Genomic DNA, 15,319 nt, shown 5'->3' with positions numbered 1-15,319 from the left:
CAGGCTTCAAAGTGCTTTGTAGGATTGGTATTTCTCCTCTCCTCGTCTCTCTTTTTTCTTCTCTCCTCTCCGCGTCTCTCCTCTTCGCGTCCCTCCTCTTCATGTCTCTCCTCTCCGCGTCTCTCCTCTTCATGTCTCTCCTCTCATCGTCTCTCCTATTCTCTCCTATTCTCTCCTCTCCACGTCTCTCCTCTCCACGTCGCTCCTATTCATGTCGCTCCTCTCCACGTCTCTCTTATTCTCTCCACGTCTCTCCTCTCATCGTCTCTCCACGTCTCTCCTCTTCATGTCTCTCCTCTCCGCGTCTCTCCTCTTTATGTCTCTCCTCTTCATGTCTCTCCTATTCTCTCCTCACCTTGTCTTGTCTCTCCACGTCTCCCCTCTTTTCTTCTCTCCTCCATCACTCACCAGCTTCCCTTGTCACCAGTCCCTCTTTGTTCCTCTGTGGTATATCCAAGTAAATACTTTCAAATACTATACAAAATAGGGCAGGTTTGTGTGTACATGCACTTTCCCGTGTGTGTGCATGCATCCGTGAGTGCATATCTGTGTGTGAACTCTCTGTCACAGAAGGTACATTGGGGCCACTGGTGTCTTTCCAAGCATCCGGACAGCACCGGCCTCTCTATAGAATGGTTAGAGTTAGCTGGTCATAGTGTTAGACTACTGCTGCCTAACCACATATAACCCTTAGAGCACAGCAGAAGAACATGCTTCAACAGAGACAGTGTGGAAAGAGAGTGGAACATGCTTCAACAGAGACAGTGTGGAAGGAGAGTGGAACATGCTTCAACAGAGACAGTGTGGAAGGAGAGTGGAACATGCTTCAACAGAGACAGTGTGGAACATGCTTCAACAGAGACAGTGTGGAAGGAGAGTGGAACATGCTTCAACAGAGACAGTGTGGAAGGAGAGTGGAACATGCTTCAACAGAGACAGTGTGGAAGGAGAGTGAAACATGCTTCAACAGAGACAGTGTGGAACATGCTTCAACAGAGACAGTGTGGAAGGAGAGTGGAACATGCTTCAACAGAGACAGTATGGAAGGAGAGTGGAACATGCTTCAACAGAGACAGTGTGGAAGGAGAGTGGAACATGCTTCAACAGAGACAGTGTGGAAGGAGAGTGGAACATGCTTCAACAGAGACAGTGTGGAAGGAGAGTGGAACATGCTTCAACAGAGACAGTGTGGAAGGAGAGTGAAACATGCTTCAACAGAGACAGTGTGGAACATGCTTCAACAGAGACAGTGTGGAAGGAGAGTGGAACATGCTTCAACAGAGACAGTGTGGAAGGAGAGTGGAACATGCTTCAACAGAGACAGTGTGGAAGGAGAGTGTGGAACATGCTTCAACAGAGACAGTGTGGAAGGAGAGTGAAACATGCTTCAACAGAGACAGTGTGGAACATGCTTCAACAGAGACAGTGTGGAAGGAGAGTGGAACATGCTTCAACAGAGACAGTGTGGAAGGAGAGTGGAACATGCTTCAACAGAGACAGTGTGGAAGGAGAGTGTGGAACATGCTTCAACAGAGACAGTGTGGAAGGAGAGTGGAACATGCTTCAACAGAAACAGTGTGGAAGGAGAGTGTGGAACATGCTTCAACAGAGACAGTGTGGAAGGAGTGTGGAACATGCTTCAACAGAAACAGTGTGGAACATGCTTCAACAGAGGCAGTGTGGAAGGAGAGTGAAACATGCTTCAACAGAGACAGTGTGGAAGGAGAGTGTGGAACATGCTTCAACAGAGACGGTGTGAAACATGCTTCAACAGAGACGGTGTGGAACATGCTTCAACAGAGACGGTGTGGAACATGCTTCAACAGAGACGGTGTGGAACATGCTTCAACAGAGACGGTGTGGAACATGCTTCAACAGAGACGGTGTGGAACATGCTTCAACAGAGACGGTGTGGAACATGCTTCAACAGAGACAGTGGGGATGTTCACCATTGAGCAACATCTGACTACATGGACATAGTTAATTAGTGCTGTGCCCCTTGTCCTTTTATGTAGTGGAAAAAGACATCCACATTTTCAACTTACCTCCATCACTAGGTCACCATCTTATAAGAGATGTTGGTCTGGTATTATTTACATGCACTACTTCCTGTTCAGAATTATTCTGAAGCCTTCTGAGTTCTGTGGTATTGTAGAAATCCTGCACCCCTCAACTAGAATTGCTTTACGATTACTGCAATTCTGCCGTAGGGGGAAGGGCTCCCTGTTTACATGACACACCCCTGACTTATTATGGGACCTTTGACCTGCCAATCATCACCCCTGAACTTTAGGCCTGGACTGATATATTGGGGGTCAGCCTGCCCAAGCCGAGGTCAGAGGTCAGTCCCACTTTTAGAGAGAAAGGAGAAAACAACTTGACTTTTCCATAGGCTCTTTCTGCCAGGATTACCGACTACGAACTCCCTGACGTGGTGTGAATGTGTCATGATGAAAAACCAGTCATAAAGCTGTTTGTCTGAGGCATAGTAAAAGAGCCTGTCCAGTCTAATCAGGTACCCGGAGTGATCGTCCCTTAAAGGTAGACTCAGCGATATGACATAAATGCAGAAAGTAAACAGCAGAGTGGGTCGAGGCACAAATTCTCAGCCATTTTGGTTCCCGTGGCTCCCACGTTGTAAAAGTGTAAAGCGAACCCGTGCACATACGCAGATGCTGTGTGTGACTGTGTGAGAGTGAAGTCTTGCATCTCGCTCATCTCAATATCTGCGGTGTTGCTTGTGGCATTTCACTGAGTCTACAAGTCCATCAGCAGTTGGTGCTGCTCTGTTTTTCAGGTGGTATCTCGGGGTGCTGTATTTGGTTTTCAGGTGGTATCTCGGGGTGCTGTATTTGGTTTTCAGGTGGTATCTCGGGGTGCTGTATTTGGTTTTCAGGTGGTATCTCGGGGTGCTGTATTTGGTTTTCAGGTGGTATCTCGGGGTGCTGTATTTGGTTTTCAGATGGTATCTCGGGGTGCTGCTCTGTTTTTCAGGTGGTATCTCGGGGTGCTGTATTTGGTTTTCAGGTGGTATCTCGGGGTGCTCTATTTAGTTTTCAGGTGGTATCTCGGGGTGCTGTATTTGGTTTTCAGGTGGTATCTCGGGGTGCTGTATTTGGTTTTCAGGTGGTATCTCGGGGTGCTGTATTTGGTTTTCAGGTGGTATCTCGGGGTGCTGTATTTGGTTTTCAGGTGGTATCTCGGAGTGCTGTATTTGGTTTTCAGCCTTGATTTTTTTTTGTTGCTTTGTCTGTTATGTGTGTCTGGTTTTATGTTCATTGTCTCTGTGTTGTCTTTTTCTGTGTTGTCTGAACGTTGCCTCTGTGTTATCTGAACGTTGCCTCTGTGTTATCTGAACGTTGCCTCTGTGTTGCCTGTGCATGTCTGAACGTTGCCTGTGTGTTATATGAACGTTGCCTGTGTGTTGTCTGAACGTTGCCTCTGTGTTGCCTGTGTGCTGCCTGTGCCTGTCTGAACGTTGCCTGTGTGTTGTCTGAACGTTGCCTCTGTGTTGCCTGTGTGCTGCCTGTGCATGTCTGAACGTTGCCTGTGTGTTGTCTGAACGTTGCCTGTGCATGTCTGAACGTTGCCTATGTGTTGTCTGTGTTGTGCAGACACCGGGCTGTGACCTGATCCTGGGCTCGGACCAGCAGGAGGATGCCTGTATGGTGTGTGGAGGACAGAACTCCACCTGTCTACACCACAGGAGTGTGTACCAGAATGCACAGGGAGCAGGTACACATGCGCGCACACACACACAACCTCGAAGCATAGACAGAGCAAACAAATGTCAAAGGCTGACACACTGAATGTACAAAACATTACAAACTTCCTAATATTTGGTTGCACCCCCCCTTTGCCCTCAGAACAGCCTCAATCTGTCGGGCATGGACTCTACAAGGTGTTGAAAGCGTTCCACAGGGATGCTGGCCCATGTTGACTCCAATGCTTCCCATGGTTGTGTCAAGTTGACTGGATGTCCTTTGGGTGGTGGACCATTGATTCACACAGGAAACTGTTGAGCGTGAAAAACCCAGTAGCGGTGCAGTTCTTGACTCAAACCGGTGCACCTGGCACCTACTACCATACCCTGTTCAAAGACACTTCAATCTTTTGTCTTGACCATTCACCCTCTGAATGGCAGACATACACTATCCATGTCTGAATGGTCTCAATGCTTAAAACCCCTTCTTTGATCTGTCTCCTCCCCTTCATGTACCCTGATTGAAGTGGATTTAACAGGTGACATCAATAAGGGATCATAGAATTCACTTGTATGTCATGGAAAGAGCAGGTGTTTCTAATGTTTTGTACACTCAGTGTATATGTTTAGTCAAAGCTGGATTCATGAAGTTTTGATAAGGGAACACTAATGGTACTTGCTGCACTCTAACAGAATGTACAAACAGAGCGTCAACAGAATGTTACTCGAGGCCCGTAAATGCACTCTCTGTCTGTGTCTGTGTCTGTGTGTGTGTGTGTGTGTGTGTGTGTGTGTGTGTGTGTGTGTGTGTGTGTGTGTGTGTGTGTGTGTGTGTGTGTGTGTGTGTGTGTGTGTGTGTGTTCTGAGGGTCAAAACAGAGGCCCCGAACTCTAAGCTCTGGCTCTCCGCCACGGAATTCTCAACCTAAGTGATTCCTGCAGGACAGTGACCGAGTGTTCAAGCAGCAGAGAAAGACACGGACACACACGTGCACTCTGTCTCTATCAAAGGCAGACACAGGCACCCAAACAAGAATACACAAGAATAAATCCCCTCTCCCCTCCACACAGACACACATGCACATGCATACACACGCACACACACAGAGCGGCCAACACCTCTGGCGTGTGATTTGGCACTGCGCACCATTCTGAAACAGAATCCTCTCTTGAGCTGGCGCTGCGTGTGGGCACAGTGACTGAAGAGAGACTGTACTGCTTCATGATGGTTCAGCTTGAGGAGACAACATGGAGATAAAGGAGGCTTTGTTTGAGTGCCTGGGCAGCCTAGGAGGACTTGCCGGGTTTTCTCTCCTCCTGCAGCTGTGTGTCCCAATGAGGCATAACAGATTTGATGCCGCTGGGCGTAATCATAGCTTCCCACAGGGTCAAAAGCCAAGGGCCCAGAGAACTCATCACGGTCAAGCTATACATACATTTATATTCTAGTCATTTAGCAGACGCTCTTATCCAGAGTGACTTACAGTAGTGACTTCATACATTTGTCTTACATTTTCTAACTCTATAAGATCTTCTTAAGGGCAGGCACGTCTGGTGTGCAGGTGTTTGTTCCAGCCCAGTACTAACTCACCAGATTCAAATAATCATCAGTCAGGCTACATCAGTCAGGCTATAACTCTGTAATGTTAACCGGAGGTGGAACAGAACCCTAACTCAAGGTTGATAACTCAAACCCTACAGCTGAACTCTACAGGATAGGCACCTTTGTGGCCAAAATGTGTGAAGATCTTTGTTCCAGCCTAGCACTAACACAAAAATACATCTAGATCAGTTTCATAACTCTACAGCCCTGTGCTGATCTACCAAATACATCTAGATCAGTTTCATAACTCTACAGCCCTGTGCAGATCTACCAAATACATCTAGATCAGATTCATAACTCTACAGCCCTGTGCAGATCTACCAAATACATCTAGATCAGTTTCATAACTCTACAGCCCTGTGCTGATCTACCAAATACATCTAGATCAGTTTCATAACTCTACAGCCCTGTGCAGATCTACCAAATACATCTAGATCAGTTTCATAACTCTACAGCCCTGTGGTGATCTACCAAATACATCTAGATCAGTTTCATAACTCTACAGCCCTGTGCAGATCTACCAAATACATCTAGATCAGTTTCATAACTCTACAGCCCTGTGCAGATCTACCAAATACATCTAGATCAGTTTCATAACTCTACAGCCCTGTGGTGTAGAGCTGACGTAAGGAGAGACGAGACAAAACTAGACAGTTTAATAATTTTGTGTTGTAGAACAGCTGATTTACTCCAGCTCTTCACACAACATGGCAAAATCTTTGCGATCCGACGGAATTCATTCATTTTCAATGGAGACCGTCTGAACCATAGAGATAGATAGAGGACTGGATGGATATAACCAGTCCGCACCACTGCATTGCATCTGCTGCAGTAGGAAGTGGTGTTTTGATAAAAGTTTGCATGAGTTGGATTTGTCCTACTTTTGCTTTGATTTTGGCCATGCTACAACCACCAAAATTTGAATTAAAAGCTATTTCATGGCATTTTTAACAGTACAGTACCTACTAACTCGAAACAAGTACAGCCACACAGTGATGTTAGCTTGCATAGAAAACGTTTTTGGTTTTTAGATGTTGCTAGATGTTTGTTTGAACGAGGAAGTCCTGAACACAGCTGAACTTATTAAGGGTAGTCCGGGATCTGCAGGCCTTTGTTCTAGCCCGGCACTAACACACGAGATTCATAAAAAAAACTCTAACTCAGGTTCATAACTAAGTATATTGCTGAACCATAGAGATAGATAGAGGACTCTAGATGGATATAACCCGTTTTAGCATGGACATTGCAATTGAGGGCTTCCACCGTTTTAAACTAGCCAATGATTAGAGCATTGTCTTCAAATTGGCTAGCCTATGGTTAGGAAAGGGCTTTAAAGCGGCAATCTACAGTAGAAACAATAACAAAGTGTTCTTCCTGCCCCTGGTTCAGTAAACAGCTGAGGGATGGGGCTGCAGAAATGAACCACTCTCAAATTCATAGACAAAGCTATGGATGCAAGGACTGACCATCCATGATATCAACATTATAGTTTTAACCAAGTTTTGAGGCCATATGGTGTTTTAACATTTTCTTTGTTTACAAACGTTGGAGTAAAACAAGCTTATATTTTGTGTTCTGATAGGGTAGGACGGATGAAGTAAGTTCATGAGGCATTTATAAGTTCAGTGGGTACATTTAATTTATAAGTCCCAAAAAAATGTATATAGCAACTGCTGATTGCCCCTTTAAGCTATACCACCGCAATCTAGTGACCAAAATAAATGAATTTCACACAATATTCGGTAAATCACCATATTAGCTTTACGCTTTCTTCAAACACAAAATAATAAGAAAATGGACCAGTTTAAAATAGCACTATAACTCTTAATTCACACACAGCTTTAATTTCAGAGACCTAAAATTGTCAAAACAAGAGCAACGGATTCTCAGTCCCATAGAAAAAACACGATGAATAGGGTAGTCTTGCTGCTCGCTTTTCACACACCAGCAGCAGGGGGACCACAGAGATGTTGACTGCTGTCGACCAACTAGTGAAATATCACTCTCTAAATGAATGGTTCATGCTTTTGGCTCGATGGTGAAATATCCCTCTTTGGTTTGAAATGTTAACCATTAATAAACTGTCTGTAAATCATGATATAATCCTAATTTAGTTATCATTAATGAGTAAATTAATATGTATGTATTAACTATTTGCTATGAGAATATATAAACTCCACAAAAAAAAAGAAACGTCCCTTTTCAGGACCCTGTCTTTCAAAGATAATTTGTAAAAATCCAAATAACTTCACAGATCTTCATTGTAAAGGGTTTAAACGCTGTTTCCCAAGCTTGTTCAATGAACCATAAACAATTAATTAACATGCACCTGTGGAACTGTCTCCTTATGGCTGCAATCCCGTTAACGGGATGATATGACAACAGTCAGTGAAAGTGCAGGGCGCCAAATTCAAACAACAGAAATCTCATAATTAAAATTCCTCAAACATACATGTATCTTATACCATTTTAAAGGTAATCTTGTTGTTAATCCCACCAAAGTGTCCGATTTCAAATAGGCTTTACAGCGAAAGATCCACAAACGATTATGTTAGGTGACCGCAAAATCACAGAAAAACTGTAATTTTTCCAGCCAAAGACAGGAGTCACAAAAAGCAGAAATAGAGATAAAATGAATCACTAACCTTTGATGATCTTCATCAGATGACACTCATAGGACTTCATGTTACACAATACATATATGTTTTGTTCGATAAAGCTCATATTTATATCCAAAAATCTCACTTTACGTTGGCGCCATGTTCAGAAATGCCTCCAAAATATCCGGAGAAATTGCAGAGAGCTACGTCAAATAACATAAATACTCATCATAAACTTTGATGAAAGATACATGTTTGACATAGAATTAAAGATACACTTGTTCTTAATGCAACCGCTGTGTCAGATTTCAAAAAGCTTTACGGCAAAAGCACAATATTCAATAATCTGAGAACAGCGTTCAGCCACAAAAGGAAGCCATACAGTTACCCGCCAAATTGTGCAGTCAACAAAACTCATAAAAAGCATTATAAATCTTCACTTACCTTTCCTGATCTTCGTCGGAATGCACTCCCAGGACTCCCACTTCCACAAGAAATGTTCGTTTTGTTCGGTAATGTCCATCATTTATGTCCAAATAGCTATTTTTGTTAGCGTGTTTGGTAAACAAATCCAAAGTCAGGAAGCGTGTTCACTAAAAGCAGACGAAATGTCAAAAAGTTCCGTAAAAGTCAGTAGAAACATGTCAAACGATGTATTGAATCAATCTTTAGAATGTTTTTAACATAAATCTTCAATAAAGTTCCAACCGGAGAATTACATTGACTTCAGATGTGCAATGGAACAGAGCTCCCTCTCATGTGAACGCGCATGGTCAGAGCATGGCCAGGTCATGGTAGACCTGACTATTTCCTGTCTCCTTCGGCACCACTTCACAGTAGAGGCATCAGACGAGGTTCTACAGACTGTTGACATCTAGTGGAAGCCGTAGGAAGTGCAAACTCGTCCATATCCCACTGTGTGTTCAATAGGGGCTGTGTTGAAAATCGACCAACCTCAGAATTCCCACTTCCTGTTTGGATTTTCTCTCAGCTTTTTGCCTGCCATATGAGTTCTGTTATATTCACAGACATCATTCAAACAGTTTTAGAAACTTCAAAATGTTTTCTATCCAATACGAATAATAATATGCATATATTAGCAACTGGGACTGAAGAGCAGGCAGTTTACTATGGGCACCTCTGTGCACCTTTCATCCAAGCTACTCAATACTGCCCCTGCAGCCATAAGAAGCTTTAGACACTAACAGCTTACGGACGGTAGGCAATTAAGGTCACAGTAATGAAAACTTAGGACACTAAAGAGGCCTTTCTAATGACTAAAACACCAAAAGAAAGATGCCCAGGGTCCCTGCTCATTTGCGTGAACGTGCCTTAGGCATGCTGCATGGAGGCATGAGGACTGCAGATGTGGCCAGGGCAATAAATTGCAATGTCTGTACTGTGAGACGCCTAAGACAGGGAGACAGGACGGACAACTGATCGTCCTCGCAGTGGCAGACCACGTGTAACAACACCAGCACAGGTACAGGATAGCAACAACAACTGCCCGAATTACACCAGGAACGCACAATCCCTCCATCAGTGCTCAGACTGTCCGCAATAGGCTGAGAGAGGCTGGACTGAGGGCTTGTAGGCCTGTTGTAAGGCAGGTCCTCACCAGACATCACCGGCAACAACGTCGCCTATGGGCACAAACCCACCGTTGCTGGACCAGACAGAACTGGCAAAAAGTGCTTTTCACTGATGAGTCACAGTTTTGTCTCACCAGGGGTGATGATCGGATTCGTGTTTATCGTCGAAGGAATGAATGTTACACCAAGGCCTGTACTCTGGAGCGGGATCGATTTGGAGGTGGAGGGTCCGTCATGGTCTGGGGCAGTGTGTCACAGCATCATCGGACTGAGCTTGTTGTCATTGCAGGCAATCTCCATGCTGTGTGTTACAGGGAAGACCTCCTCCCTCATGTGGTACCCTTCCTGCAGGCTCATCCTGACATGACCCTCCAGCATGACAATGCCACCAGCCATACTGCTCGTTCTGTGTGGGATTTCCTTCAAGACAGGAATGTCAGTGTTCTGCCATGGCCAGCGAAGAGCCCGGATCTCAATCCCATTGAGCACGTCTGGGACCTGTTGGATCAGTGGGTGAGGGCTAGGTCCATTCCCCCAGAAATGTCCGGGAACTTGCAGGTGCCTTGGTGAAAGAGTTGGGTAACATCTCACAGCAAGAACTGGCAAATCTGGTGCAGACCATGAGGAGGAGATGCATTGCAGTACTTAATGCAGCTGGTGGCCACACCAGATACTGACTGTTACTTTTGATTTTGATCCCCCTTTTGTTCAGGGACACATTATTAAATTTATGTTAGTCACATGTCTGTGGAACTTGTTCAGTTTATGTCTCAGTTGTTGAATCATGTTATGTTCATACAAATATTTACACATGTTAAGTTTGCTGAAAATAAAAGCAGTTGACAGTGAGAGGACCTTTTTTCTGAGTTTATGTATTTACTTTAATAAAGTTTTACAAGTGTTACCCATAAGAATATACAGTATATATTCACATATATAATATATATTTTAACAGATATATATATATATATATATATATATATATTGCATATACCACATACTGCACCACATATTGTGTTTATCTACATCATTAATGTTACCCAGTCTCTAAATGAATGGTTTATACTTGTCTCCCACTGGTGTAATATCTGTCTTAATGAATGTCTCTGTACTCTGTTGGTTATAGCGGGTCCGTTTGGGTACAATGAGGTGACCATGATCCCAGCTGGAGCTACTCACATCCGTGTCACCGATAACAGCAGGAACTATCTGGGTAAGAGATGGCTCAGCTTGACAGACGCACGCGCACACACGTGCACACACATGTACGCGCACACACTGGGAATGAGCTGTCACACAAGAACAGCATAAATGTTCTGTATATCATTAACTATATACAGTACATATACAGATAGCCTCTCAGAAGTGCTGGTTTGACAGAGAATTTGCTTTGAGACCTTTTTATCATCTTCTGTATGTCTGCTATGAGTTTCAACCCACCCAGCCATGGCTATAGAACTCTACCACTTCCCTGACACTTTAAGTAGCCATAATTCTGCTCTCCTCTCATTCCTGTTAGCTTACTGTTACTTCCTGGCACCAGAGACAGATACAGCTCTCTGGTTGATTCCCAGCTGCACTCTGGCTGGGCTCTCCAGTCAACACAACACCCAAGGCTATCCATCTATTCTCACCCACATTTACAAGACCATAATAACGTGACTCCTGAAATGGATAATGCAGGGATCCTGAAATGGAACACTAGTAAAGGTTTAATTTGGGGCAGGGTGGGGGAACTGGGTGCGGGAAAAGGGTGGGGGGATCTGGCCTTCTGGCAGGCAAGTGGATGTACTTGGTTACTTCTGATTTGGTTGGAAATTTCCCCCTCCAAAAAAATGTACTTCCAAGAGATGGTTTCCCTATTTGTCTGTTCCTGCAACTTGTCACTGTTAGGCCAAACAATGCAATGATGTAGTAATGCTACTCTGTTTGGCAAGGTAACTTTCTTACTTTGTTGAATTAAGAAATGTTCAATTGTATTGTTGAGGTTAATTCCATTTCAATTTAGTAAAGTGGTCCCATGGTCCCGTGTAGCTCACCTGGCAGAGCATGGCTCTTGCAACGCCAGGGTTGTGGGTTTGATTCCCACGCAGGACCAGTACAAAAAAATGTATGCACTCACTACTCTAAGTCACTTTGGATAAAAGAGTCTGCTAAATGACTTAAATGTAAGTAGAAATTCCAACTCAGGACCTTCTGAGTGGCACAGCGGTCGAAGGAACTGCATCGCAGTACTTGAGGCGTCACTTCAGACCCGGGTTCAATCCCAGGCTGTGTCACAACCGGCCGTGACCGGGAGTCCCATAGGGCGGCACACAATTGGCCCAGCGTTGCCCGGGTTAGGGGAGGGTTTGGCCGGGGGGGCTTTACTTGGCTCATCTAGCGACTCATTGTTGTGGCTGGCCGGGCACCTGCAGGCTGACTTCGGTCGTCAGTTCAACGGTGTTTCCTCCGACACATTGGTGCTGCTGGCTTCCGGGTTAAGTGGGCGGGTGTTAAGAAGCGCTGTTTGGCGGGTCATGTTTCCTCCGACACATCGGTGCTGCTGGCTTCCGGGTTAAGTGGGCGGGTGTTAAGAAGCGCTGTTTGGCGGGTCATGTTTCCTCCGACACATCGGTGCTGCTGGCTTCCGGGTTAAGTGGGCGGGTGTTAAGAAGCGCTGTTTGGCGGGTCATGTTTCCTCCGACACATTGGTGCTGCTGGCTTCCGGGTTAAATGGGGGGGTGTTAAGAAGCGCTGTTTGGCGGGTCATGTTTCAGAGGATGCATGACTCGACTTTCACCTCTACCGAGCCTGTTGGAAAGTTGCAGCAATGAGACAAGATCGTAATTGGATATGACTAAATTGGGGAGAAAAAATCCACCTCAAATTTCCCTCATTCCTCAATTGCGATTTCTGAATTGACTGAAGAGGAATTGACCGTAGCATAGTTCAATCAAACACTCTATACATATTATCATCACGAAGCCAATTTCAGTCACACTTCACCAATCAGCATTGAAGACCAGACACATTCCCTACCTTCATTCAATCCTTCTCTTCTCCCTCCAGCGCTCCAGAACGGGCGTTCCCAGTTTGTCATTAATGGGAACTGGAAGATCAGTGTTCCTGGGGAGTACAGCGTAGCGGGAACCAAGCTCCTGTACAAGCGCTCTGTGGACACCTGGGAAAGCTTTGAGGTCCCTGGACCCACTATGGAGGATCTGCATGTCATGGTCAGTCTGGTCAAAGTTATGAGGGACAGGAGCCACAATGCAATAACTATACTGAACAAAAATATCATCGCAACATGCAACAATTTCATTGATTTTTACTGAGTAACAGTTCATATGAGGAAATCAGTCAATTGAAATCGATTCATTAGGCCCTTAACATGTTGTCTTCCATTTGTTATATTTTTTCAGTATATTGTTGGTATTGACAGTTCTAAACTGGGTGGTTCGAGCCCTGAATACTGATTGGCTGACAGCCGTGGTATACCAGAACATATACCACGGGTATGACAAAACATTTATTTTTATTGTTCTAATTACATTGGTAACCAGTTTATAATAGCAATAAGGCACCTCTGGGGTTTGTGTTATATGACCAATATTGCTTAAAATATACCAGGTATTATAAAACAATATATATTAAAATATATATCCGTTGTACACTGTGTGGTTGTGTCTGCAGGTGTTGGTGACAGACAGGAACCCGGGGATAGAATACGAGTATTGGCTCCCTCCAGACCGCTATGCTCTGTTCCATGGCAGGAGGAGTCAGCTACGCCAGCCTCACCACACTGCTAGCTACATCCCCTGGGATCACCCCACCACTACTACTACCACTACTACTACTAGGCCTCCCCCTGTCACCACAAGACCCTACTGGGGTAAGACCGCTGACCATTGTTAAAGGGGTAGTTCGACCAAATTAAAATAACATTTTGTTTCCTTACCTTGTAAGAAGTCTAAGGACAAAATGCAATCCAGGTTTTGGGTTTGTTTACCTAGGCACTGTCACCAACCGCTAACTTAGCTAGCTAGCATTTTCTAAGCAAAAGCCAATGGACGTCAATGTACCCATTATTAACATGTGTTAAATTTAATGTACAAATGTCCATTTAATGTGATATATGCATTCACATGGGAAAACCTGCCCCTGGTTTCATTCATCCTCTGTTTGGATAGATATGGATAGATACAGAAGATGGATGGATGGGTGGATAGATACGGAAGATGGATGGATAGATACGATGGATGGATGGATAGATACGATGGATGGATGAATACGGAAGATTGAGGGGAGGATGGATGGGGCCATGTATCGCGAGATCTTGGCCAACAACCTCCTTCCCTCAGTAAGAGCATTGAAGATGGGTCGTGGCTGGGTCTTCCAGCATGACAACGACCCGAAACACACAGCCAGGGCAACTAAGGAGTGGCTCCGTAAGAAGCATCTCAAGGTCCTGGAGTGGCCTAGCCAGTCTCCAGACCTGAACCCAATAGAAAATCTTTGGAGGGAGCTGAAAGTCCGTATTGCCCAGCGACAGCCCCCAAACCTGAAGGATCTGGAGAAGGTCTGTATGGAGGAGTGGGCCAAAATCCCTGCTGCAGTGTGTGCAAACCTGGTCAAGAACTACAGGAAATGTATGATCTCTGTAATTGCAAACAAAGGTTTCTGTACCAAATATTAAGTTCTGCTTTTCTGATGTATCAAATACTTATTTCATGCAATAAAATGCAAATTAATTACTTAAAAATCATACAATGTGATTTTCTGGATATTTGTTTTAGATTCTGTCTCTCACAGTTGAAGTGTACCTATGATAAAATTACAGACCTCTACCTGCTTTGTAAGTAGGAAAACCTGCAAAATCGGCAGTGTATCAAATACTTGTTCTCCCCACTGTATATATATGGATGAATACGGAAGATGGATGAATACGGAAGATGGATGAATACGGAAGATGGATGAATACGGAAGATGGATGAATACGGAAGATGGATGAATACGGAAGATGGATGGATACGGAAGGTGGATGGATGGATACGGAAGGTGGATGGATGGATACGGAAAATGGATGGATGGATACGGAAGGTGGATGGATGGATACGGAAGGTGGATGGATGGATACGGAAGGTGGATGGATGGATACGGAAGGTGGATGGATGGATACGGAAGGTGGATGGATGGATACGGAAGGTGGATGGATGGATACGGAAGGTGGATGGATGGATACGGAAGGTGGATGGATGGATACGGAAGGTGGATGGATGGATACGGAAGGTGGATGGATGGATACGGAAGATGGATGGATACGGAAGATGGATGGATGGATACGGAAGGTGGATGGATGGATACGGAAGGTGGATGGATGGATACGGAAGGTGGATGGATGGATACGGAAGGTGGATGGATGGATACGGAAGGTGGATGGATGGATACGGAAGGTGGATGGATGAATACGGAAGGTGGATGGATGGATACGGAAGGTGGATGGATGGATACGGAAGATGGATGGATGGGTACGGAAGGTGGATGGATGGATACGGAAGATGGATGGATACGGAAGATGGATGGATGGATACGGAATATGGATGGATGGATACGGAAGATGGATGGATGGATACGGAAGATGGATGGATGGATACGGAAGATGGATGGATGGATACGGAAGATGGATGGATAGGGCTGATGGATGGATACGGAAGATGGATGGATACGGAAGATGGATGGATACGGAAGATGGATGGATACGGAAGATGGATGGATACGGAAGATGGATGGATACGGAAGATGGATAGATACGGAAGATGGATAGATACGGAAGATGGATA

At 44.8% G+C, this 15,319-nt stretch overlaps 1 protein-coding gene across 2 annotated transcripts in view; it reads left to right on the top strand.

Annotated features, from left to right (window-relative positions):
* adamtsl5 (ADAMTS like 5) overlaps window positions 1–15,319 on the top strand; it is a 55,779-nt gene that overhangs the window by 33,074 nt on the left and 7,386 nt on the right. For both annotated transcript variants that reach the window (XM_071400964.1, XM_071400965.1), the window contains 4 exons: window positions 3,615–3,735; window positions 10,624–10,710; window positions 12,549–12,712; window positions 13,173–13,371. In XM_071400964.1, coding sequence (XP_071257065.1) covers window positions 3,615–3,735; window positions 10,624–10,710; window positions 12,549–12,712; window positions 13,173–13,371 — 571 coding nt within the window. The remainder of the gene's footprint in view (window positions 1–3,614; window positions 3,736–10,623; window positions 10,711–12,548; window positions 12,713–13,172; window positions 13,372–15,319) is intronic.

Source organism: Salvelinus alpinus, chromosome 5 (genome assembly GCF_045679555.1).
Source record: "Salvelinus alpinus chromosome 5, SLU_Salpinus.1, whole genome shotgun sequence".
Lineage (NCBI taxonomy): Eukaryota > Metazoa > Chordata > Actinopteri > Salmoniformes > Salmonidae > Salvelinus > Salvelinus alpinus.
This window is presented reverse-complemented; position numbering and strand designations above follow the sequence as displayed.